This window comes from Emydura macquarii, unplaced genomic scaffold (assembly GCF_026122565.2).
Source record: "Emydura macquarii macquarii isolate MOO-44397 ecotype Brisbane River unplaced genomic scaffold, CSIRO-AGI_Emac_v2 contig_2897, whole genome shotgun sequence".
Lineage (NCBI taxonomy): Eukaryota > Metazoa > Chordata > Testudines > Chelidae > Emydura > Emydura macquarii.
In genome coordinates this window covers 48,543,541-48,568,598 of record NW_027133034.1, presented here as the reverse complement: position 1 = coordinate 48,568,598, position 25,058 = coordinate 48,543,541, and the positions used below count along the sequence as shown (strand labels likewise).

Sequence of the window (25,058 nt, the reverse complement as noted above, 5' to 3'; positions counted from 1 at the left end):
TAGTTGTTATGCTGCTGTAAGAAAACCACCTACGCACCCCAGTGCCTATGTTGTTCACAAACGTCTTTGTTGCCCACTGATAACGGGCTATGTATCCCGTGCCATAACAGCTCTACCCAAGGCCACAGGCCTCATCATAGTCTGGCACGACTAATGTATATCCCTCCTCCAATCCAGAGCTACTAAACTTATGACGCATTCTCTAATATAAAAAGGGGTACACCCCATGCCCAAATTGAGAAAGCGTCTGCCAGCCTGATCACCTGGACCGCCCTGCTTCTCCCGCTCCCATACTCTGAGCACGAAACGTGAAAGCCGGCCCGTACCGAACAACATGCGACTCCTTCTGTGCCTAGTGGTAAGATAGAGAAAGTAACTGCCTTGCCTTTTTCTCTGCTTGCTTCATATGATAATCTTTTAAGCTAAGTATTAAGTATTAAAGTGTGTACCCCATATTCCTTAATAAAATTTTGTTGCATTATCCAACTCACTCATTATTGACTCTGGGGGATCCATAACCTGTCGAGACAATGGTGATCAGTTAGACTCTGAACAGCACATGGGCAAGACCCACCAGGCAGATATCTGGGAAAGAATTCTTTGTAGTAACTCAGAGCCCTCCCTTTCTATTGTCCCATCTTCAGCCGTTGGGAGATTTTTTGCTACTGGCAGTTCCCGATGGGCCACATACCATCATAGGTAGTCCCATCATACCATCTCCTCCATAAACTTATGCTCAGTCTTGAAGCCAGTTAGGTTTTTTGCTCCCGCTGTTGCCCTTGAAAGGCAGTTCCAGAACTTCTGATGGTTAGAAACCTTCACCTAATTTCGAGCCCAAACTTCTTGATGGCCAGTTTATATCCATTTGTTGTGTCCACATTGGCACTAACATAAATAACTTTTCTCCCTTCCTGGTATTTATTCCTCTGATGTAGTTATAGAGAGCAATCATATCTCCCCTTGGCCTTCTTTTGGTTAGGCTAAACAAACCAAGCTCTTTTGAGTCTCCTCTCGTAAGTATATTATGGCCCAGGACCTGAAACACAAGGGGAGGAGAGGATCCGATAAGACCTCTAGCTTCTAAATGGAAATGTGTGGGTGATAGGATTTTTGGCTCCTAACTGAAATTTATGGAGTCTAAATTGGTATTTCCAGATTTTGTTTAATGGGACAGTGATTTGAGAATCCTTATTTCCAGATTAAGAGTTTTTTAAAACCTTACAATTTGCTAATTTAAAAAGTAAGCACATACTATTTTAATACTGTCTTAAAATTAAATATGTATTTATATAACTATGTGTGGTACTTTCATCAGAGTTCTCCCTCCTCCTCCCAAATAATCTTGACATTCAAAAATTACGTGTAGTGTAAAAAATAACTGATCCAGTATATTTTGATGCACTAGTTTTCACTGATGCAGAGTGAATGCAATAAGTTTAGAGTTCCTAGCCGAAACAGACTGAAAGACTTTTCCAAAAGTGCATTTTTGTGGTTAGGATCACACATCTCTCTCAAATGACCCCCCCCAGACTTTGCAAAAAATATTCCATTTTAGCAGACTGCTACCCTGTGCCACATTCCAGGCAAAAATACTTCCTTTCTGGAAATTAGGGAGACGTGTCCAAAATAGGCTTCAATGGAAAGTGTTGTACTCAACTACAGTATTGAGAAATTATTACAACTCCATAAGCAATACAGTGTCCAAAAGTGTTTTTCATATCACTCAAGGACAATACATAAACAATGCTTGAAACAGTATCTGATATTTAGTCAAGTCACTAATTATACTTAAAAATATCACAATTAAGCCAATATGCTTTTCCATTCTTTTACTGAAACTGAAAAAGTTTTCTGTACCAAAATGTACACAATTTAGTTATAGTACAAAATGTTAATTCTGCAAGACAGAATGTCAGTTACATTCACCAAAATGAACACTGAACCACCATTTATTGCCAGCTCAGTGTTACTTTAAATAATAAATCACTGGTTGAACATAGAAACAAAGCAGTTTCAACTTTGCATAAATAAAAACTATTGACAACAATACTGCAGAAAGATAAACATTCATGATATTTACATGCCACCAATGCATACCTAGCATGTAGTATGTCTTCAGGCTTGCATGTTAGCTTTAGGAGACCAATACATTAATATTAGTTAATAGTTCTACAAAATGAGTCCCTCATGAGTTATCAAGCTTGCACATTAGAAGAAGAACATTCCCTATCCTTCACATTCACCCCTGGCCCCTGGAATGCCTTTGTATCCCCATAAGAAGCCCAACCTGCTGATACCATCCTTCTAGTAAGAAGGAATTTTCAAGACCATTAATAAAATTATCCTTCATTGACTGGACAGGATAACTGCTTAGCATAGTGACAATCATTTTCCCAGCATCAAGTCGAACCAAAATAAACCTACATAACATTTCCTGCATAATGTTAAGAAACACCATAGGTTACCTCTCTGGTCCAAATACAGTATTTTAATGGACAGATACATTTCTTGTGTTAATTGTTCTAGTAACATCATTTCAATGGACTCTTGTAAGTTTTCATAAGATGGACAAGTTGGATTTTTCAGAAAATAAATTACAATTTTTTCATAAAAGAAAAAATTTTAAAAATCAAACATAAAAACCAACTGGAACATTAGAGACACGTGATTTTTCTGGCTTTATTTCATCTCAAGTTAAGCAGAGGCCAAACACCTATCCCTGTGGAATAAGTGTCAAAAATCAAAAATTATTTATGTGCAAACACACTGTACTTTAAAAAGATGAGATTTTTAAAAGTGTAAACATCTGTCCTTGATTCACTTCACTTCACTTGAATCCATTCCTACTTAAAGAAAATTAAGTAAAAAACTGCATTAATGTCATCTAAGCTTTAGACTGCCAACATGTAATCGTTTCTATGTCTGTATCATGAAAGTTTTAGAAAGTCATGATACACTACTTCTATCTGAACAAAATGTCCAGATGGTTGAACGCAGTGGTTTCATACCCCCTAGCACAGAATGCCAAACATTTCTGCACTTCATAGCAATCGATTTTCCTTAAAGGAAAAACGATTCAACTCAGTTAGGGAGCTACAGTTAAGTGGAACAGCAGCAACTGAAGTACTATAAATAGATCAATGTTTCTACAAACTAATGTGAGACTCAATAAAATTATCTCATAACTTAAGACCTAAGCATAAAACTTGAACAAACAAAATTAAAATCAGGAGTTCATGGAAGCAATTAGACTGTTATCACTTCATATTTAAAACCTACTTTGTTAACCAGAAAACAAAATATCGCAAGGACCATTACATGCAAACCGATTTTAGCCAAATCATTTTTTTAAACATACAACAAAGTACATTACAGAACTTGTATTCCACCTCATTCATCACTGGGAGTTCACTAATCAAAATACCATCAATCCTTAACGACATAAGGCTGACACTTCAGAAGAGCATGTGTAGAGTAAGAGAAATACCAAAAACTCTAAAGCCATGTTCAAGACATCTGGGATCTGCATAAAAGAAGTAATTTTTAACCACTGAAGAAAGTCAAAGTCATAAGGAGGAGTTTCTTTGATCACAAGTCTGTTGATCTTTTCAATTATCTTCCACAAAAATCCTTGTACTGAAGATTGCCTTCTAAAATTCATAAATATATATTGTTTTTTATTCCTGGTCAATTGCTATGCAATGGTTCACTTAAATGCTCCTTTGATATTCAAGCTGCTTTCTTGGTGCAGGTTCCTTGAAGATCTTGTAGATTTATTTTTGACCTAACAAAATAGTAAGGTAAGTCATCTGGAATCAGCACTGTGTAATCTTTAACTGTTTCATGTACCATTATTACATATTGTGCTGTATTTGAGACAGGAAGATGCAGAGAATAGTACTAAGCTTTGCGTTTCTTACCTGTTGTGAATCATGTGGCTTTTGACTAGATGTCCAGCTGCCAGTGCTGCCATTAACGATAATTCCCCTGCCATTACTGTAGCACATACAATTTTAGCAAGCTGACGGGCATTTTCACCAGGATTGTCTTGGCTTGCACCCTGGACCCCTAGCATCTGTAAACAAAAATATCCAACATTATACTTTAAAATCAAGTGCTAGTAACGATAAATTTGTGTTCAGTTAGAGTTATTTAATAATCCTTATTAAATTATATGAAACAAACCAGCTTTAAGTCCATCAGACGTTAAAAATAAGCACTTAGCTTTAAAATAAGATGCATGTCTCTTTAGAACTGTCTAGTTAGCCATATCTTAAAGCCTACTAAAGTTTGAAAAAACTTGCAATATTACTTAGGCACAATATACAACAGAACCAGGAGGAGTTTTGGTTTAAAAGGATGTTAGTTTAATTTTCTTTGATGTTTTGTACCTGCAGACAGGCTTGCTGTGGTAGCAAGTTTGTCCCTCCACCAACTGTTCCAATTTCTATTGAGGGCATTGTACAGCTGATATACAGATCTTCATTTGTGGGACCAGTTGTCTCCATCAGAGTGATGCAGTTAGAGCTCCCCACATTCTGTGCTGCATCCTTAAAGTCAGTATAAAAAACATTTAGTTCAACTACCTTAGCAATATATTTAAAAAACCAAAACACAACAGTGTTCTGAATTGGCTGAACTTACCTGTCCACAAGCAATGTAGATAGCCGTGACAATGTTTGCCGCATGGGCGTTGTAGCCACCTATGCTACCAGCCATTGCAGAGCCCACCAAATTCTTGTTTATATTAACCTCAACCATAGCTTCTGCAGTAGTCTTCAATACCTAGACAAAGCCATATGCTTTTATTATACTTCTCAATAGACAGCAGGAATTATCCCATGTTGTATATTATTAGCACCCATTCCATGGCTGAGGAACTTGCCTCAGAACAGTTCTCCAAAATGTAGACTTTCATTTAAAAGAAAATAATCCGTGCTCTTACAGTTGCTATGGAAACCTTCCAAATGTGAACAGAAGGCAAACCAATGAAGTGATATTTGCCTGAGTCTGTAGATAGCTTGAAATAAATACTTCTAAGAGGTGTGGTTAACCACCCGATCTATTTCAATGGAATGTTGACATTAAATTTGAAACTTAATGATGACAATATAAAAATAGTTTGGCAGAAACATTTTGTTAATGAGCTATGACAATACCAACTGCCTCTCTGGTAACTTCAAATTGCAAAAACCCTCAATTGTCCCCTTCCCAGCTTGCCACACCCCCAGCTTCTCCCTGATGACTTCTACAATGTAGTTTTACATATTCAATACAAAGTTCTGCAGTACACTGAAAGTTAAAAGTTGTGGGACACTACAAAAAATTAAATATAAAGTAAGTCACAAGGAATTCTACTGATTATTTTATTCATTTTCATATTTAATTCAATAAAAACCTTTTTACATGAAGGTCCCAGAGAATTTCCAGTCTTGTGTACTGTGGTGTGTAGCAAAACCCAGGCCAACTGCTGCAGATTAATTTGCCATGGAGTACCCAGTGCACTGGTTACAAAGGTTATTAAAACTGAGCCAAATATCAGGTAAACTACTTAAGTGTCAGACCTATTAGACTGTGGGACAGCCTCGCAAAAGAAGGGGTGGAAGACCCACCACTTCAGACACTGAAAACTAGACAGCACAAAAGTATACTGAATGAAAAATCCTCTACTAGTAGGTCATTTTTATCTATAACTTCCATGAGCCTACAATAATGTTCAAAGTGAAGAGTGATCATTATGTACAATTTATAAATCTCAATTTCAAATTAAATTTTTATAAAAAGATTAGTTTGGTTAGAAAAAAATGCTTTTTTCCCTCCCAAGATGAATTAAAGCAGTACTTACTTCTCTGACCACCCTAGCTGGAATGACTGCTTCACAGACAACAGACTTCCCCCTTCCTTCTATCCAGTTTATGGCAGCAGGCTTTTTATCTGTACAATAGTTACCACTAATAGCTAGAACCTGGAGATCAGGAAACTCTTCTTGCAGTCTTGCAAGTGCCTTTTCAGTACCCTGACAAAAGAGAAGCACATATAAATGAAGCTTAACTTGTCATCCAGGATTGCATTAGAAACCACTGGACACCATAACTACTGTTTTACTAACCATCATGGAGTCACTAAGACATCAGGGCTAGATTGAACTTTTAGGCTTAGCCCCTGTGTGAGGGAAAGCATTAGTTATGCTACCCCAGGAGCAGCAATGGGAAGGAATTGTTCCACACAGAGGAACCTGGACTCCTGTATTAGGTAACAGGTGCTGGCCTCCCCCGCCACCCCGTTCATTTACTTGTAGAGGAAATAATGAATGCACAAGCCCTTGCTCCTCCCAACCATGCATGGAGTCTCATCCTGGACAGAACCTATATGCCTGCACAGGTGAATGGAGGCCCTGCCCTGTCTAACGCTCCAGAGTGACTGCATGGGACCAAAGAACATCGGCACTTAGCAAGGTATACGCACAACATAGATCTTAATACTATGGGATCAATTCTTCCCTTTATTCTGGATTGGGGGAAGGAGTGTTTGAACTGCATGTGCTTCTGTGCATTAAAAAGGCAGATTTTTTGTTTTGTTTAATACACAGTTATTTTAACCCTCTCTTCCTTGCTGCTTCATTGCTTGGGTACTACTCTTGATTGAAGACACAAAGCGAAACCATTACATTTTACCATTTTATATCACAAGAGAGAGAAATTGCCTGCCCTGAAGGGCTTGCAATCTAAGGTAAAGAAAACAAGCAGAGATAAAATATGCAAGTTCGCATGGGAAGATGGTCAATAAGAATAAAGTTGAAGTAGGATTAATAACCATTTTAATTTCTCACTCATGTAAACCTGTTTTGCGTATTTTAGATTTAAGCTCTTTAGGGAAAGGAAATAAATTTTACTCTCAAAAGCATTATGAACCCCAACACAGGACTGTGATTCTGGATGGCCCTTACACAAGCCCCAGAAAAAGATAGGGGGAGAATTTGATGGGAGGAAAGTGGGGAGACAGTCATGTGCCCTTGTTTACACTCTCTGTATGGTCACATAAGGCCGGACAACTTAACTCAAAGTTAATTTAGTGACATTGCTTAACTAGTTTTTTTTTTTTTTTTTAAATGCTAAGTAGAAAAGAGACTGGACCTTACTTTTGAGATCATGTTCATTCCCATTGCATCCCCTGTTTCAGACTGAAAACGGATATAAAGATTACGACCAGCCAGACTGATGTGAAGCTTTTGCAGACGGGCAAACCTGTAAATAAAAGAGAATCAACTGACTACTTACAATTCCTTCTCTCTTCCTTATTTCTCTAAAGAATACTGGCACTTTTCAGCTGGCAAATGACAGTAAGCCATTAGTTCTGGATAACCCTGCTAAGCACCATGCTCAATACTGAAAACTAAATCAGCACCAACAGCCAGGTGCAAAGTCCTCTGACAGCTGATCCAAGACAAGCATTTAAGAAAATGTACTGGTCCTGAAAGTATTTGCACTGGTTTCCTTAATTTTTCTAGCCCTGCAACTTGTGAAATACAGGATCCTAGTGTTGTAGTTATCTAATTTAACTAATTCCCTCCCTTCATCCCCAACAAAAAATAAAATTCTGTGTTATTGAATATTAACTATTAAGATGGAGATTTGGCAATTTATAAATCAGTTATATAGACAGTGTCTCTTGCATCGTCTGCAGCAGTGATAGTGAGGGCATGTCCCACAAACCCAATTCAATTGCTATGAATGAAGCAAGACTAACCAAACTTGAAGATACTGCACATTATTTAACAGCAGCGAGGATGGTTCTATACCATGGCATCAAGCCTTGCTGGAATATGCTCACATGTGCTACTGACCTCCACATGCTTGTGTGGAACATGACTCTGCTAACCAATTCGAAAAATCAAAAGTTAATATGCTACAACAAATATTGGGGGGGGAAGAGGATAAGAGAAGTTATGACACTCATGCTTAAAAATCAGGTTACTTAATACTGGTGTTTCTCCCAACCTGGCATTATAGTGGCATTATCTGGCACTATAGTGGTCAATATTCTCTTTAGGCCCTAGAGTTAGAGAAAACCACTTTATATCATTTGAAAGATTAGATGCCAAGCTCTCAGATGGTGTACAACATTGGTTCTAATTCTATAAGTGTATGATAGTGACCACTAAAATCAAGTCAGAACTGAAGTGTATGTGTGTTTTTGGAGGTAGTAATAAGCATAAATGGTAATCAGAATAATACCATTTTAACATCCTTTTCTTGCTGTGGTTTAATTCCTTATTTTCCTGGGGTATATAACATTTGTTTGGAGCCCTAATGGTTAACCAGATATTGGACAAAGATGTTGCTGATTACTTAGACCAATGTTACGCTGGATCCCTGAATTTCTTGCGTCGTAATACACCTAAAGTTGGGAGCTTTCTATATTTCATTATAGATTTACATTAGTAAATACTTTACAGAAAGCCATGTTACTAACCTACTTGTGCTGTCAAATGCATCTTTGATTATTTTAAACCCTCCAGGGTTTTCGAGCCAAGCTTTCACTTCTGCAGAGTGGCAGGCAGTGGGTAATCTTACAACAGGTCCTCGAGTCATCCCATCTGCTAGAATACGACTGTTTGCTCCTCCACCAAGCTAAGATTAAAAAAGGAAAATGAATAAGATTACTGAGAATTATTGGTAATTTTTAGTAACTTCAATTAAACAGATATCTATCTTACATAATTAAACTCATTTTGTATTAAGTGATGGGCTCTTAAGCAAGGCAAGGAGCTAAGCATCCAAGACTGAATTTTACTTACACATATTGCTCTGCACCCTCTGTTTGTGCTTGCCACAAGACAGCCTTCTGTTGTTGCCATTGGAACTTGAAACTCTTTGCTATCCAGGAAAAGTGGCCCAGCTACACCTACAGGAATGGGCATGTATCCAATCACATTTTCACAGCAAGCTCCCATTACCTTAAAAAAAAAAGGTTAGATTTACTAGTCATTAAGGATATGGCACTACTATAGCATACTGAGAAACTGATAACAGTCATCAATAAATAAAATAAATCAAAATTAGCCTACTTTATCAACTTGCATATCAATATAACGGAACATTTTTATATTGCAATGTTTTATACTGTGTACAAAGTTTGGAAATATTTAGTAAATCTTAATAGTAATCTTCTGAAGTTCACAGAAGTGTTTAATCATTGAAGTAATGTATAATAAGAGATGAAACTGCAGGAAGAATTTTTTTTATATTAGCGAATGTTATGTATTTGTATCTGTTAGGAGAGTTACTGTTCGAAGTGAAAACTGTATTAAAGTAACAATCTGGATTTTAAATAACTTTAATTTTATTCATAACTCAATTTATGTTTCCACTCATCCCAGTAAACTCATCCATGGTATTATCAAAGCCCCAAATTTACAGAGATTAGGGAACTGTATATATTAATGCATAATCATGCTATAAAACTGATCTGGACACTTAAGTTTTCATTTAAAATATTAAGTGTCCAATATTTATGGTTGTAAGAATCTTTAGATCTGAACTGAATGTTTGCCAATGCAGTCTGCCTCTGTATGAAGACAGCTCGAAACTATAGTTGACAGCTCTGACTTACTTTCTTGGAAATGGTGTACATGCATTATAATTTTGAGAAAAATTTTGGGAAAACACCTTTTAATTTGGGAAAACGCCTTAAAATTTAAAAAAAATAATTCACTCTTTTGCCTGTCTCCATTACACTTACCAAAGAATAATTGTAATGCCTGTAAGGAAGATACTGTAAGGATGAAGGTTCAGGGAGCTTCTGAGATAACATCTGTCTGCGAATAGATACACCACGTTCCTGAGTTTCCATCAGAGCTTCCAGTTTGTAAGCAGGAATATGCTTAGTATTGACTAGATTGATGACTTCTGCATCAGTGAGGAATTTTGCACCTTTCTAGAAATTAAAAAAAAGGTTTTGTGTTTGTACAAACTGCAGTACAACTTTTAATGTTTCCAGTATGGTAAAGGATACTCTTTACACTTCTGCAAATCATATCTAAAGGATTTATTTCATTATCAACATCTTTAAACTGCAGCATACAAGGAAAATCATTCTAAATGAATTTCTGGTCTGTGTCATTCATGAAAACATATAAATCAAAAGGAAAGGAAACTAATAACACTCACCCAGACACCTCAACTGCAATTTAAACTTATAAAATGCTGTGAGATTCAGAGTGTGGTTTTTACTTACTGTAGTGTTAAGTATTGTAATACATGTTTAACATCAATAACTGCAATACCTAGCCAAAGTAAAGAGTTAAATATAGACTAAAAGTTCCATTACAAAATTTCATTTCTTTTGCAGAGTGAAAGTAGACTCTTACTTTAAACAGTACAGGGCAGATCCTCAGGTAGCATAAATTATTGTTCCACTGAAGTCAATTTATGCCATCTGAGGATCTGTCTGCGTGTATTGAACCATCTAAAGAAGACAGATTATGTACAAGTTTATAAATGGAAATTTCTCTGTAAAATACATATTGAGGGAAGAGGGAAGTCTGATGGCCTGGAGAGAGCACAATACTTTGTCACATAGGGAATCAGAATCCTGATCTCAATCTGGCTGGGCTGTGGTAGCCACACAACCTCGGAGATTTCAGAGAGCTTAGAAGCTGAGTGTGAAGAAAACAGAGCACCTTGTGTTGCTCTCAATCAGCCACCTTTAACAGATGTATGGATTAACTCTCTAGTTCTTCATGAGTGGGAAAACCACCATGATATGGAATTTTTGAGGGGAAGATACAATAACAAATCTTTTATTTATAACTTCCCAAAAATGAGCAAAAACTGAATTTTTGCAGCATACATTAAAAAATCAGAACATATACAAACTGAAAGCAGGAATTGACTGGACCAGAAATAGTCTCTGAAGTGCATTTTGCAATGGGTATGTACTAAGAGTGTAAGCCAAACTATTTACACGTATGTGCAATTGTAAGAACCATGCAATCAATCAAAGAATGCATTCACAAACAATGGTTTCACTGTGAAATTTTAAAATACTCCTTATAATGTTTAAGTCCTCAACTTCACACTAGAACTGGAAACCTTATCGTTCTCTTTTCTTACCTCTGCATTTCCAAGTATACATAGACATTCTTCAGTGGACCGTGGCTCGTTGGGCAATTCAATTTCAGGCTCTTCTCTGTTAAGGAGTGAAGATGTTTCCATAGGGATGCAACTACCAACCACAAATGTAGCCTTGGCCAATGACTCTGCTAATACAGGTTTTATCACTTCAACTGCATAAAGACAATTAAAACTGGAATTCAGATTACAGAAATCTACAGACTAAAGATTTTTGGTTGCAAAATAGCCCCAGCACTGGATTAATTACTCAGTATGGATCCTTCAGGATCAGTCCCAGTACCTAAGATACCCAAAGCATATATATTACCTTTTCTTTCTTTAGAAATTATAGCCTCTTCTAGTGCGCTGGATTTCTGATTATTTTTTACAAGTCCAGATTGTTTTCTGCAGCAGTTCTCAGGAATCTTTTTCTGAATTATCAAGGGAGATATTATGGGGTTCTTCAGTGAGAGCGTGGACTCCGTTTCTGTCTGTTCAAAGAAGATGTATTTCACAGCAAGAAGAAGGGCTAAACCAAGAGTGATTACTTGCTCAATGTCCATACTGGCCATTCTGAAGGAGGATCAAACACAAAGTAAATTTAAATATGTTTTGAGTATATAAAAACATTTGTATATCACTACAAACTCACACACTGCTTTAACAAACAAGCAAGACATGCAAGCTAGAAAATAATACCTAACAAGGTAATGCTACAAAGCTAACCTGCAGTGTATATAGTTACATTTTATAAAATGTATCACTGGGATGTCCATTTGCTTTAACAAGAGCAATATGTTGATCATAATTTATGCAGTTATTAGAACTCCAAACACTCTCCTCCCAATAGATTATTAAAGTATATTACTTTGGAAAAGAAATAGTGTATTTGAAGAACAGCAGTGACAACTAAAACTTCTCTCACTAAATATTTACTAAACCACAGTAAACAGCAATTCACATGTTTAAAGGCTAGCAAAGAGAAATATAATACCAAATCACTCAGAAGGCATGTGCCATTCAACTGCTAAATCACTGCTTTAACAGTTATCTCCTGGTAAATGTAGTGTGGTTCAGTTACCATTTCTTGCCATCAGTGGCAGCTATTATAGTGGATACAGAAATTAAGATGCTTAAATAGATAAGGAATCAAGAGATGTAGGGGCTGATTTTCAGAGGTGATAGGAATCCACAGTTCCCACTGGCTTTAACTGAGTTGTCAGAACCTCTGACAATCAGGGCCTTAGTACTTTAATGTTAGAAAAAAATTAATCACAAGGAGAGAAAACATCAACAAGGACCCTTTTTCCCAGACCTTGGGGATGGTGGATGTGTGAGAGAAACTGTGCACATGTTCCAAGACAGAAGGGAAGCTGGTTTGAACATCTGACTAGACTGCATCAAATATCATTAAATTCACAATCTCTCCACACAGTCAGTTAGCTCCAATTTTCCTCTGCTATGTTTTAAAAGATTTGTTTAACTTAGTAATTGGTATAAAAGACTCATTGTATTTAGGAACTAATTTAAAAAATGCAATCTATTGTAGTACAATCATAAAATTTAAAAATGATGCCCCAGCTTCTCAGCCTGCCTAAGGCTGCTCTGAAATACACCAGCTACAAATGGACCTAAAATAATGTTACAGCATACGGAGGATTGCTAGTCCCTGGCCATGCTAGCTAGACTGTGCAGCTTGTACAGGAATGATTATGGGAATACCATGTCACACAAGGATCTCCATATGTAGGTAATCTTACAGTGACCAGATCTGATGGGTTTATGGCTGCTTTGCACCTGTGGAGCTTACAAAGTAGCCTGAAGACACCGGAGGACAAGCCCCAGTAAATAGAGATGCAACAAAATATTTAGAGGAGCCAAGATATTCACCCACCTAGAAAGATAAAATTGCCATAGAGAAACATTAGGTTCAATTCGCTTTGGTGTATTTTCATCCAGTCCCACTGAATTTTCTGCCGTACTGTTTTGAGCAGATGGTTCTGCTATCCAGCGACTGTGAGCATGAACAAGAACCAAACCTAGAGACTTAAAAAGGAGAGAAGAGTGAAACCTATTTCCAGCTGTAACTAGCCAGCAAATCTAATAACATGCAGTAATTGTTAAATAAATATTTTTTTTACTTCCCCATGTCCTCCTAGGTTTAAAGCTAATAGCTGGTGTTGATAACAGGCAGGGAATATAACTTTACAGTAATTTAGGAATATTATACATACATTTACTTATATAGTTGCTTTTCTCTAAAAAAAAAAAAGGGGGGGGGGGGACGGGACCCACATACCATAATCATTTTAACCCTTTGAGTTACAGGGTTTGGTTTGTTTTCTTCTTCTTCCAAAACACGGGCAAAATGACTAAGTTGCCATATGGGCCGCCCTTCACGACTTTCACGAGAAAGCTACAAGAAAAAACAAAAGACCCTGTTCAGTGCATATATTTGAAGTAAGAGCAGCAAGCAAGCTTTTTTACTACTGTCACTGGAGAATTTGATTACTAAGGCTTTGTCAACACAAGAAAGTTGCACCAGTTTAATCTGTCAGTTTTTAAGCCAGTGCAACCCTGTAGGGGCACTTTCTTTTTTATTTAAAAATAGCTTGTTTTGGTTTAGTTTAAAATGACATCAAATCAATTTAAGCTAAGCAACAATAAGAGAGTCCAAACTGCCCTTTACACCAATTTAACTAAATCATTAAAAAAAAAAAAAAAAAAAAAAATCACATTTAGTTAAATTGGCTGAACTTTCTCCTGTACACAAGCCTGAAGTTACATTTGATCCACTTAATACCACACTGAAGACTTGGGGTAGGTCTACACTAGAAGCTTTACATCAGCACAACTACACTGATGCAGCTGTGCCACTGTAGCGCATCTGGGGAAGACACTGTATACTGACGGGAGAGAATCTCTTGTCGACATAGCGCCACTGTGGACAGCACTTCAGTGGCAATACAGGAACCAAAGAGAAAATTTAAGACCCAAGCAGGAGGCTCTCAGCCAAAAATGTTCAAACCTGTGTGTCTAAAGTTAAGCCCTTAAATCCATAAAATAAATAAGGCCTTGATTCACAAAAGCCTCATCACTCAGAAAAGCATTTAAGCATGTGCTTTCCTGATTTGAGACCTGGAAGTGGCTCAATTTTCAGAGAAGCTAAGCCTCCACAAATCTCACTGAAATCAATCTGAATGAGAGTGAGAGCTGCCCAGTAGCTTTGAAGAAAACAAAATAAAATCCAGGCTACTTAGGTGCTTAAGTACAAATGTAGGAGCGTAATATTAGGCAACAAACTTTGACTATTTTAGTCTTAATGCCTATAAATCAAATACCCAGAAATCAAGATCAACACTGATGCAGATCTCAAAATATGGTCTCCAGCATTTCCTAGCATAAGATTGTGCCTGAATATTATACTGAAAGCATCATATAAACTGGAATGTTGACCTTTTAAGTTAATTACTGGGACTGTAGTACAGAAAATTATGTAATTTTTGTTGCCCTATTCTGCTTAAAAGTTAGTTGTAAAGGGGATATTATCCAGAACATAATTTCTTTCTGTTTTTATGAGAAATTTATTCCTCCAAGCACACGATTCATTCATTTTCATTAGAGATATGCATATGTATACAGGGAATATTCAATAACCTTATTTGTTCAGAAGCTATTACAAAATAATAAAGTTAAACATACACAAGAAATAATTACAAGTTCTAAATATTGATAATTGGAAGATTATATACTATGTTATTTTCCACATCCAAAAACTACAGTAGGTGACACGTGCTTTTTTTCCAGATGTACCACAACCATCCAAGTTATAATTTTGATTATGACTACACTTGAACAAAGAAATAAACGTGTAATAGCATATAATCTGAAAAGGCTAAATTTAGGTGCCATACTAAATTGCTACCTCTCATTTTAAATTAATAGCCATACAAAGAAAAACAGGGCGCCAACATGCCCTTATACTATTGATGCCATCTTGAAACTAGTCTTACCTCTAATACCAAGGACACACAAGCTGGAAAGAACGTCATGAAGACAAAGTAGTTGGCAAGAACAGACATGCAGCCAAAGCAGCACATGATTTCAAGCTGTCGTACTCCTATGTTAAAAAGAGGCAAACGTTCTTACATTTTGGGATACAACAATGTGCCTTCTTTATGCTGACAAAGTATTACAATACTAGTACAACAACATTAAGCTGACCTTGTACATCATAAAAGGGAATGACTATCCCATCCCTAGACTGCAAAAAGTGAGCACATTAAGCAAGGGTGATCCTGCCTTTGTATTTCAACTTCGATACATAAAGTATTTTAAAAACTTTAAAAATGTTTGGGATTAGGATCTACATTGTAAGATGTATCTTTCAGAGTAATATGGTCATCTTGAGCATTAGCATTGTAAAGCTCTCAATGTAGGACTGATCCTAAGTTTGCAGGCTTCGGATTGTGGCTCCTCATTCATCTGTCTGGCAGAAGTTGATTTCAAAGGAAACTTTAATCTGTGATATTTGGCAGAGATAGTCAGTCATGTATTTAAAGAGTCAGGAAGAATATTGATCTGTGGCTACTCTCTTGTAAGCATTGCATATGTGAGCAGTTAACTTATCTTCCTTTCCAACTTTGCTTTATAACTCAGAAAAGTTTTGAAGTGATATTAAATCTTATGAATATTTTCAGAATTAGTCTGCCCAGGACCATTTCTGAAATTAAAAAAGAATTAAAGTTTTCATTATGTAGTTTTTCCAAAGGTTTATTTAAGTCACAATGAGCTAAAACTTAGAACTAAGGGATTGAGGTGGGCAGGTTTAAATATGCTTTAAAGGTAAAAGATGACAAGACCCGAAGAGCTCTAGTAAGCTCAAAAGCTTGTCTCTCTCAACAACAGAAGTTGGTCCAATAAAAGATATTACCTCACCCACCTTGCCTCAGGAAAAAAAAAAATAGTAGTCTTGTGCACTTTTCTGATATACAAAAGTAGCCTGAAAGGTTTTTCCACCAACTCATCCTACAAAAATTGTTTTTACATTAGAAATTCAGGTCCTGTCTAGCCTAGAAGACGTTATGAGGACTGGAGAACTAATGAAATTATGTCTTCACTATAGTAGGAATGAGACCTGAGAAACTGAGATGGGAAGGAATTTTTAGTCACTGTTTAAACTGTTTTTGTTCATATAAATAACTAACATTTTGGACAAAAGATGTCCAACTTACAGACTCATCATCTCAACTTCTTTGATTAAGACATGAGAGCTAAAAGCATAAATCCCCTGAAATATCCAGTAGGTCCCACAGCAAAACCATGAAAGACCTAAGTGAACGTTCTGATGTTTCTAAAGATAAACAAGCAGGGAAAAGAGACCTTTAAAAACAAAGAAACAAAACAAAACAAAAAACCCACAGTTTCAGGCCCTGTTTATACATCATAAAGAAGCAAAAAAGTGTTCAAATGCATTTAAAAGAGACTCCTTTGCAGGGCATCTTTAAAGTTCTTTGGGCGGCATGCAATACCAGTATGTAAGACAGCTACATTTTAAAACTGAAAAATTATATTTAGCCCTTATTGTGGATTTATGACTTGCAGTTTATTTATTTAAAAAATAGCTGAATTATTTACATCTGAAAAGCTTACTTTTTATGCTTAGTAGCTACATTTCCTAAAACAAAAATCTACTATAGAGAGTCAATGAAGATTAAGAATTATAGAAAAAATAGAAGTATTTTTGTCTGTAGTTAAAACAGACTAATAATCCTTAGCATGTAATTCATTTTAGAAACATCAGTTCTTACAACAATATGAAGGAGGCAAGTGACTGTTATTTCATAATCTGTACTGAAAGTGTAATAGATTAAAAAAGTTCTGCTACAGTGGAAGATTTCAGTTCAGTTCATCCTAAAATAGTAAGTGAATGGTGTACAAAATAAGACCCCAATCCTGTAAAGTGATCTGTGCAGGAGACCCTTGGAGCCATGCAGTATGATACGAGAATTCAATGGAAATCTGCATTTTCCTTCATGTCATCAATGCCTACAGTAGTATTCACATCTGTTTTAAGATAACAAAAAGCAAATAAATTCAAAATATAGCCAATGACTATATCTCCCTAATTGTGTCAAAACACTGAGTCCTGGTCTGCACTGCCGTCGACTTACTTACGTTGCCATACCACAGTGTCTCCACTGCACTGAGTCAACGGGAGACGCCCTTTGGTCAATGCAGCCTTACTCCTTTTTTGGGGAGAGGGAGGAGAATTAATGGCGTTGACTGGACAGCACTTCTAGGATCGACTGAGCGAGTCTCCACAGCCCATTCAATCGATCCCACTGCATCGATCCCTGCAGACTCGGCAGTGTAGACATACCCGCAAATATGACCAGTAAGAACATTTATGGTTTGAGGACCTGGAGATAATCAACACCTTACCTGTGAATTTTTCTTTTTTTAACTTGAGATAATTAGACTCTTGACTATATTACTCACCTGACATAGTACCAACACCAATCACAAGACACTCAACAAGGGCATCAAGTGTAAATGTAGGACCTAGAATTGCCATTCCCCGTGAAATATTTTCTCTTACTTCATCCTAGAAAACATAGAAATTTCCGTCAGTTAAAATACAGACAAAAAATGCAAACAGTGATTTGTTTGCAAAGTTATACCAATAGACAGGTCTATGACAGAGAATGGGATGAGTCACATCAACTTTTGATTCCTGTAAAGGAAGTGGACTGTAGACTATGGTGCTCAAGCAAGAAGATGGGAATCAGATAAAATGTAAAAAGGCAGGCTCAACAGGTCAAGCAGACTTGTTCTTAACATTTCTCACGCAACACCTCCCAACATGATAAAAGAGCCACGAGGCCCTAACTTAAATATACAACCTCCCATCTTTTCCTCATTAAAAGATGCTGCAATTATAATTAATAAGTTGAGGATTAAAAAGATTTAACCCCTTGATTATATAAATGCATGTGTGTGAATGTATAGCCTAATACAGCCATATGGTTTCATTTCTCAAATTCTCCTAAGGCTGATTAGGACACCAAGTTTTGTTAAGATACAAATCAGTGAACACTTAAAGTCAATTCATAAGTCTACTTGAGTTCTGATCTTTTAAAAGTAGTTTTTAATAGTTTAATGATCGTACTTTCTATACTAAAACCTAGAATATTCCAGATCAAAGGCTATGTCACTAACACATCTTTCCTTTTTGTCTTACTACTTGTATAATCAACTTTTTAAAAAGCCGCTCATGTCTTCAGTAATAAAAAGACAATTCCACTGGGGTATGTTTGTATGCAGATATATCCCCATTATGGAAAAAAATAATTCTTCCACTCTGGACATTTTTTTTTTTTAAACGTAACCAGGGTAGATTGGTTTAAATCAAGTTTCCCACTGATACTTCATGTATTTCTTAAACAATGGTGCAAATCTGATCACTAAAACATGTTAATTTACAACTCAATACAGCATTTTACAACATCTAGCAGGATATACTTTGTGTAATTTTTTAGATTACTTGATTTTTATTAATTTAGGAAATAGTACATAATACTCATTACCTGTGTCAAGCTGCAGATACAGCAGCAGTACATTAGGAATGGTAAGAACTAAATCACAAACACAATAGCACTTATCTTTTATTAAACTAAATCTTAAATGTTACATAAATGTTTCACATTTGCAATTGCAGCAGTCTCCTAAGTTGCCGGCTGTTCTTAAACTTTTTTTTTTTTTTAATTTTCAAATTTTATTAACGCTAACAAACAAGTCATCACAACACTAAACATACACTGTCCTTAAAACTTCTACAACTAGCTCTCATCTTCCCCACTTCCACTGTCATTTTTATTCACAGACAAACAGAAATATAAGTTTTCCTGCTTTTTCAACTCCTAGTCAATTTCTTGGCTTTGAGTGAATAATACCAAACGATGAAAATATTCTCTCTGTGCCTAAAGAGGAAGCTACTGCTGTGAAAAGTTGGCTTGGCAACTGAAGGAATTCTGTTTCAAGGTGCCTGGATAATGATTTCCACCAATTCAGGGGAGTGACTTTATTCAAAACATCATCAGTAAATATGTACTGTTTAAATGGTTCCGCTCCAGCCCTGAAATGTATTATGACTGGCATAACTGAGGAGAGATTTTGAGATGCCCATGCCATGGCAGCATCATCTTCTTCAGAAGTTAGGCATCTACCTTTGTATCTGGGGTCAAGAATATTCAAAAGAAAATGAGGTGGGGTTAGTGCTTGACCATTTGCTTCTTTATTGCCTGCAGTTTAACTTTCTGGTGAGGTATTTCTTTCTTCAATGTCTCTTGACGTGCCTTCCAAATTTTGACAGCATCAGCAATGCAGCAACAATTTTTCTGAAGTTTAACGCTATGGATATAGGCTTCAGTATACTGAACATATCCTCTACATTCCTCTTTAATCCAGTGTTAGATACTTTGGATGAAATATTTCCATCTATTTTATCACGGTTTTCTTCACAAAGTTTTATGAGAATAGGCCAGTTCTTAATAAATTGTTCAAAACAATCAACGACAGAATTCCATCAAACATCTTGAGGGAGAATTAGTTTGGATCTTCCTGCTCTCTTCAGTGAAGCTGAAGCAAAATAGTTGTTACGGAAGTATTTTGTGACTTCAACAACATCTTCTTTTATTCTTAAGTACTTAAGTCTTTGGCTAAAAGATGCATTAAATGGGCACTGCAACCATTTGATATTAAGGAGCATTGTAGGAAGGTGCAGTGGCCTTCTTCTGAGCCTGGGCCTGAGGAAGGGCCACAACACCCAGAGCAGGCAGAAAAAGGGCCAGCCGGCCAGTCTGCCCGGCAACTGGGGAGCTGGCCAGTGATAGGTCCCACCGGCCGGCCAATTCGGCAACAGAGGGACTGAGAGGCAGGAGCTGAGAGTATAAAAAGCAGACCCCGCAGCTCGGTGAGGGACAGGCTGCTGCTGGAGGCAGATGTGCCATCTTGCTGGCTGCAGCCAAGGCCTAAACCCAGCCAGGCCGCTATCCCAAGTGAGCGCCTCCTGAAGCCTAGGACCCAGGGACGGCCCAAGCGACCAAACCCCAAGGGTTGGATAAGGCTTGTGGGCCCCTAGACTGGCCTAGGCCTACCAGCCCCAAGGACTGGGCCAGGCCCCTGTGCCCCAGTAACTGGACTGAGTCTCCTGAGCCTGAGGGCTGGGAGAGCCCCCCCGAGACCGAACCTGACCTGGAGGAGCTGCCTGAGGCTGAGCCATCCCCCAACGGGACAGGACCTGGAGGAGCTGCCTGAGGCCGAGCCATCCCTCAAGCCCTGTGACCTGGAGGAGCTGCCCCTCGCAGAGGAGCTCCCTGCCTTGCCATCTGTGGACGCAGAGGGACTGGCGAGCCTGCTGCAGGCTGTGTACCCCAGTGACACCGAGGATCCCACCAATACAGGTACCTGGGGATACGGGGAGGAAGTGGCCCAGGGACAGCCATAGCTGTGGCTGAGACAGGGGCGAGACCCCGTTGGTATGTTGCGGCTGGAGCCCTGCCGACTCAGTAGCAACATCTTTGCCACTACTAGGGCCCTGGGCTTGGACGCAGTGGAGTCAGGTGGGCCTGCATCCCTCTCCCCTCCCCCTTGTCCTCACCACACAGGCAGTGATTACCGTCCCCTGCTCTCCTGACTAGAGGACACTGCTGCTTGCCCGCCCTGCCTGAGGGCCGGGGCGATAGACTGCTTGCCCACCCGCCCTGCCTGAGGGCCTGGATGCAACGTATCCAGATGCTAACGTTCCCCTTTTTGGAAGGTGCACTGGCCTTCCCGCGAGCCTGGGCTTGAAGAAGGGCCACAACGACAGGGCCCAACCAGTCCCCGTGTTACACGCATGCTTCCATTTCTTCTTCTAAATATCTTCTCATCTTTGCCAGTTTGCCATATTTGAGTGAAATATACCAAAACGATGAAAATATTCTCTCTTTGCCTTTAAGACAGTGTCTTAACTAACTCTTTTGCCTTGCTTGGCCCAGCTCCACCACAACATAAGCACAGAACAACAGTCCTATCCAGCCTGTGTCTTTCCTTGCACATGTGACTTTAGTCTGCTGAGAAACAGAAACTAAAAGCCCAGAACTTTCAGGAAGCAAGAGCTGGTAGTTAGGCTGGATAGACAAGAGTCATTAATTCATTTTATGAGACTGTAAGTGTAGATTTAGCATGTTTGTGATGAGATTTAATTGTAACTGTTATTTTTTAAACGAGAGAGAAATTTAATATTTTATTGATGATTTAAAAAAAAAATTTAAATTTAAAAAATCCGATTTTTTTTCTTAAAAAAATCATTGATTTTTATCCATCCTGAAAGTAACTAGTTAGGGACAAATAGGAACCTTTCTTCCTCCACAAGAAGCATTACATCTAGATTCTTAGATCTGAAAAATCTCAATATCCAAAAGCCTGAAGCTTATTACGATGCTGGATCATTTACAGGGCTAATGGAGGTTGTAAAAACTACTGCTGGGGGATTTAATTAGCTATTTGACAGAGCTAAACAGATTTACTAACCTGGAATCAGCATCCCAACAGTGGTCTCAGACCAGGTATATGGATTAATATGTAAGTTTGATAAAACAGAGCAACTGAAAATCACTAGCATACCTGAGAGAACCGAGTAAGGATTTACTAGTTTTTGATTTTTTTAATGTGTAAACTGTTACACTAAAATCTCTAGAAACCTATTCTGCACTAATTTCACGCAGGAGACTCCAAGTGGTGAGAAATCCCTCACAGACCCTCTAGTGTACTCATAAATAGTATGATATCCTGCTTATCTATTCATGGTGCTGGATAGCCATTCTTACATTTGTATATCTCTGAAAAAAGCAAAGATTCTTGATACAGTTCAAATCCAGAAGACAGAAGAAGACACTGATTTGGACTTGCATAAATATTAGGACATGGAGTCCAAAACAGATGCCACATAGGGACTGAATGCTGACAAAAATCCACTTCATGCTCTGCAATATCAATGTACGTTTTATACTTAATTTTATTAAGTTTGTTCAGGTGACTGTACCTGTGTACTTCCATTCTTTTTACAATTTTAATTTTACTTACAAATTTCCTGGTTATTTTTTAGTACATTATTTAGCCCACTGCAACATTTTTTCTTCAGTTGGTGACACTTTACATCTTAACTCCAATCTAATGAAGTTTTTGTTTGGAATTATAACCTCACTAAGCAGCATTACTAATATTGTTTCCATACAGTCACAGGGCCTGATCCTTTAAGCACATTGATGCTCATGAGTAACTTTACTCACGTGACTAATTCAACTGATTTCAATAAAACTACTCATTTGTGTGTTTGTAGGATTATGTTGGAACACCTGACATAGCATTAATATGTATATTTTTGTTGATTATATATATGTCTCATGAGGTATTAATATTCAGATGTTAAATTCAATAGCTACATTATAAAAAATAATGCTGACCTGTGAATTGGAACTGAGTGCAAATTTGGCTAATGCACTGGCTCTGGAAAGGTCAATCAGAAGCAGGAAAAACGGTAAAGCTTCACTGAAACAAGAGATATAGAGGAACACATTAATGATCCAATAATATTAAGTTTAAAAAAAACCAAACTTGTTCATTACACACAATGGAAAAATCAGTTTTTGAAGCAGTAGCTACTCATGTTAATCTATCAATTATGGAGCTTTAAATAATTTCAACCAGAATTAGACATACTTTATATTGGAAATTTAAAAATGATTTAACATAGGCATAAGGATTTTAAGCCATTTACATTTTTAAAAACCTGAAAATATGCAATACTTACTTCAAGCCTGTCAGTTCTTTATCTAGGAAGTGAATCACCACTGTACTGAAAACAAAACTTGAGAAGATTGTGAAGAGGCCAGCAATTCCTTTAAAAAAAAAAGTAAGAGTTGCACTTTTAGATCATTCCAGAGTGAAATAAAAAGGCACTGAAACCCAGACATTTTACAAACTAACTTTCTCCTTCTTCTAAAGGACCTTTTTCATATGATTTTGCAGTCCCATTCTTCTCTTTTGCAGCAATAAATAAGTATCTCTGACTCAAGTGTTTAACTGCTACTCAAGTCCAGAGGGACTTTTCAATATTGTGCACTAATTTTAACCTTTTATTTGGGAGGAATGGATTTAGTTCAGATTATACATTTTACTAGAGAGGACAGAAATCCTCCTTAAAACCAAGGTGCTGAGTTTGATGAAGTGAGAGGTCTTTTCCAACCCTATCACATGAATAATCATGGTAATATATCTATTTTTCTGTTATTAGAGAGTAAGCCCCAGGCAGCATGTCCTGGTTAGCCCTGGACCACACTTTAATCTAATTTCAGATTTCCACTATTCCTTGAATACCACTGAAATAATGTTTAAAGATAATTGTGAAATTGCATGTTTAAATTCCTTCTGAATTAACACATAAGCCAAAAGAGCTTTAAAATACAGATTTAAATTGTTAACCATAATTTTGGGATTGAATTAAATATAGATGTAATTAGTTAATTAAAAACAAGAATTAAGAAATTGCCAAGGGGATAAATGTATAAACAAATCCGGTTTTAAAACTCTTATGGTTGTATGATGAGAGGAGAAAAAACAATGGGTGGGGCTGGAGTCCACTCTAAGGTTAAAGGGAAATTTATTTGTCTTTGGATAATTTTAGCACACATTAGTCTTTTTGGTCCTTTAATGAGAACATTTGAAAGAACCTGCTCTTTGGAGAAGATCCTCCTGTTTTCTTTGCAAATTTCAATTCTTTCTTGTCAATATGTGTGAAAAGCACATGCAGAGTTCTGATGAACTGGGATTTAAATGTGAATACTTTTTTTTTTTTTTTTTAAATTGTAAGATTCCCCAAAGAGAGAAACAGTTTATAGCTATTTAAAAGTGTGATTAGTGCTTCATTTTAACAAAATTAAAGACCCTAAGAAATCCAAACCACAAATCTTCTGGTTACTCACTGGAAAAAAGGGACTTCATCCTCTCAGATTTCTCATGATCTCACAGAAGTGGTAATTATTTCAAGTTTTGTTAATACACACTTCAATAATTACATGTTTTAAGTCAACTGTTACATATTCCCTCCTCACTTCTGTCTTTTCAAATCTTGTAAAATCATCAAAATTTTAATAATCATTTCACTTTTAAGTAATACTGAAATGTTTATCTTGCTACCTATTAGAAGGCAGATTGATCCCACTATGTGTGTGCTTATTTATGGTCTAATATTCACTAATGCTATTCTACAGACAAGAAAATAAGATAACAAATAATACATACAAAATAAGATACTCTACCCAAAATATATTTTGATCCAAGCTGCCTTAGATTCTGAAACTGGAAGTATATATAAAGGATAGCTATACAGCGCGTGATTGTCAGGATTATGATGTCACTGCTCAGAACATCCTGTTTGAAATAAAAATGGCTTTAGTTGGGCCTTATATTAAAAACCAATGAAAGTTTAACAATTAAAAGTACTATACATCTAAATTATTGAAGCTGTACAATAAAAATGTATAACTGTTTTACTTAAAAATAAGTGACCATACTATATCATTTTAAAATCTTTAAATATTGCAAAAAACATAAATGTTAATGGCAAGTATCCCTAGTCCACTAAGTGAATTATGATTAAGAGGTCAATTTAACGACCTACTGTGCCACACTGTCTCCTACTTGCTTAGGGCTATATACATCCAAAATGGGGAAATTATGCAGAAATTCCTTTCTATGGGAGCTGGCATGAGAATTATTTTATTTCTAACATTTCAGGCCATTTCCCTCCTTCTGCCCTTATTCTATGAGAAAAATATGCATTTTAAGAGGAGTTTCAGGGTTAAGTAGTAGATTAACTGTAACTATTACAAAATAAATTTA

At 37.0% G+C, this 25,058-nt stretch overlaps 1 protein-coding gene across 3 annotated transcripts in view; it reads right to left on the bottom strand.

The window, feature by feature from the left end:
• Positions 1-1,695: 1,695 nt before the first annotated feature.
• Positions 1,696-25,058, bottom strand: part of HMGCR (3-hydroxy-3-methylglutaryl-CoA reductase) — a 33,063-nt gene continuing 9,700 nt past the window's right edge. For 2 of the 3 annotated variants that reach the window (XM_067568601.1, XM_067568602.1), the window contains exons 4-21: positions 24,476-24,587; positions 22,969-23,056; positions 22,622-22,706; positions 17,616-17,721; positions 15,128-15,234; positions 13,414-13,530; positions 13,009-13,160; positions 11,443-11,687; positions 11,115-11,287; positions 9,742-9,936; positions 8,798-8,956; positions 8,473-8,630; positions 7,139-7,244; positions 5,846-6,016; positions 4,645-4,785; positions 4,392-4,550; positions 3,921-4,075; positions 1,696-3,784 (exon numbers count right to left, since the gene is read on the bottom strand). In XM_067568601.1, coding sequence (XP_067424702.1) covers positions 3,730-3,784; positions 3,921-4,075; positions 4,392-4,550; positions 4,645-4,785; positions 5,846-6,016; positions 7,139-7,244; positions 8,473-8,630; positions 8,798-8,956; positions 9,742-9,936; positions 11,115-11,287; positions 11,443-11,687; positions 13,009-13,160; positions 13,414-13,530; positions 15,128-15,234; positions 17,616-17,721; positions 22,622-22,706; positions 22,969-23,056; positions 24,476-24,587 — 2,484 coding nt within the window. In that variant the 3' untranslated portion in view covers positions 1,696-3,729. The remainder of the gene's footprint in view (positions 3,785-3,920; positions 4,076-4,391; positions 4,551-4,644; positions 4,786-5,845; positions 6,017-7,138; positions 7,245-8,472; positions 8,631-8,797; positions 8,957-9,741; positions 9,937-11,114; positions 11,288-11,442; positions 11,688-13,008; positions 13,161-13,413; positions 13,531-15,127; positions 15,235-17,615; positions 17,722-22,621; positions 22,707-22,968; positions 23,057-24,475; positions 24,588-25,058) is intronic. The other variant, XM_067568603.1, reaches the window with a different exon arrangement.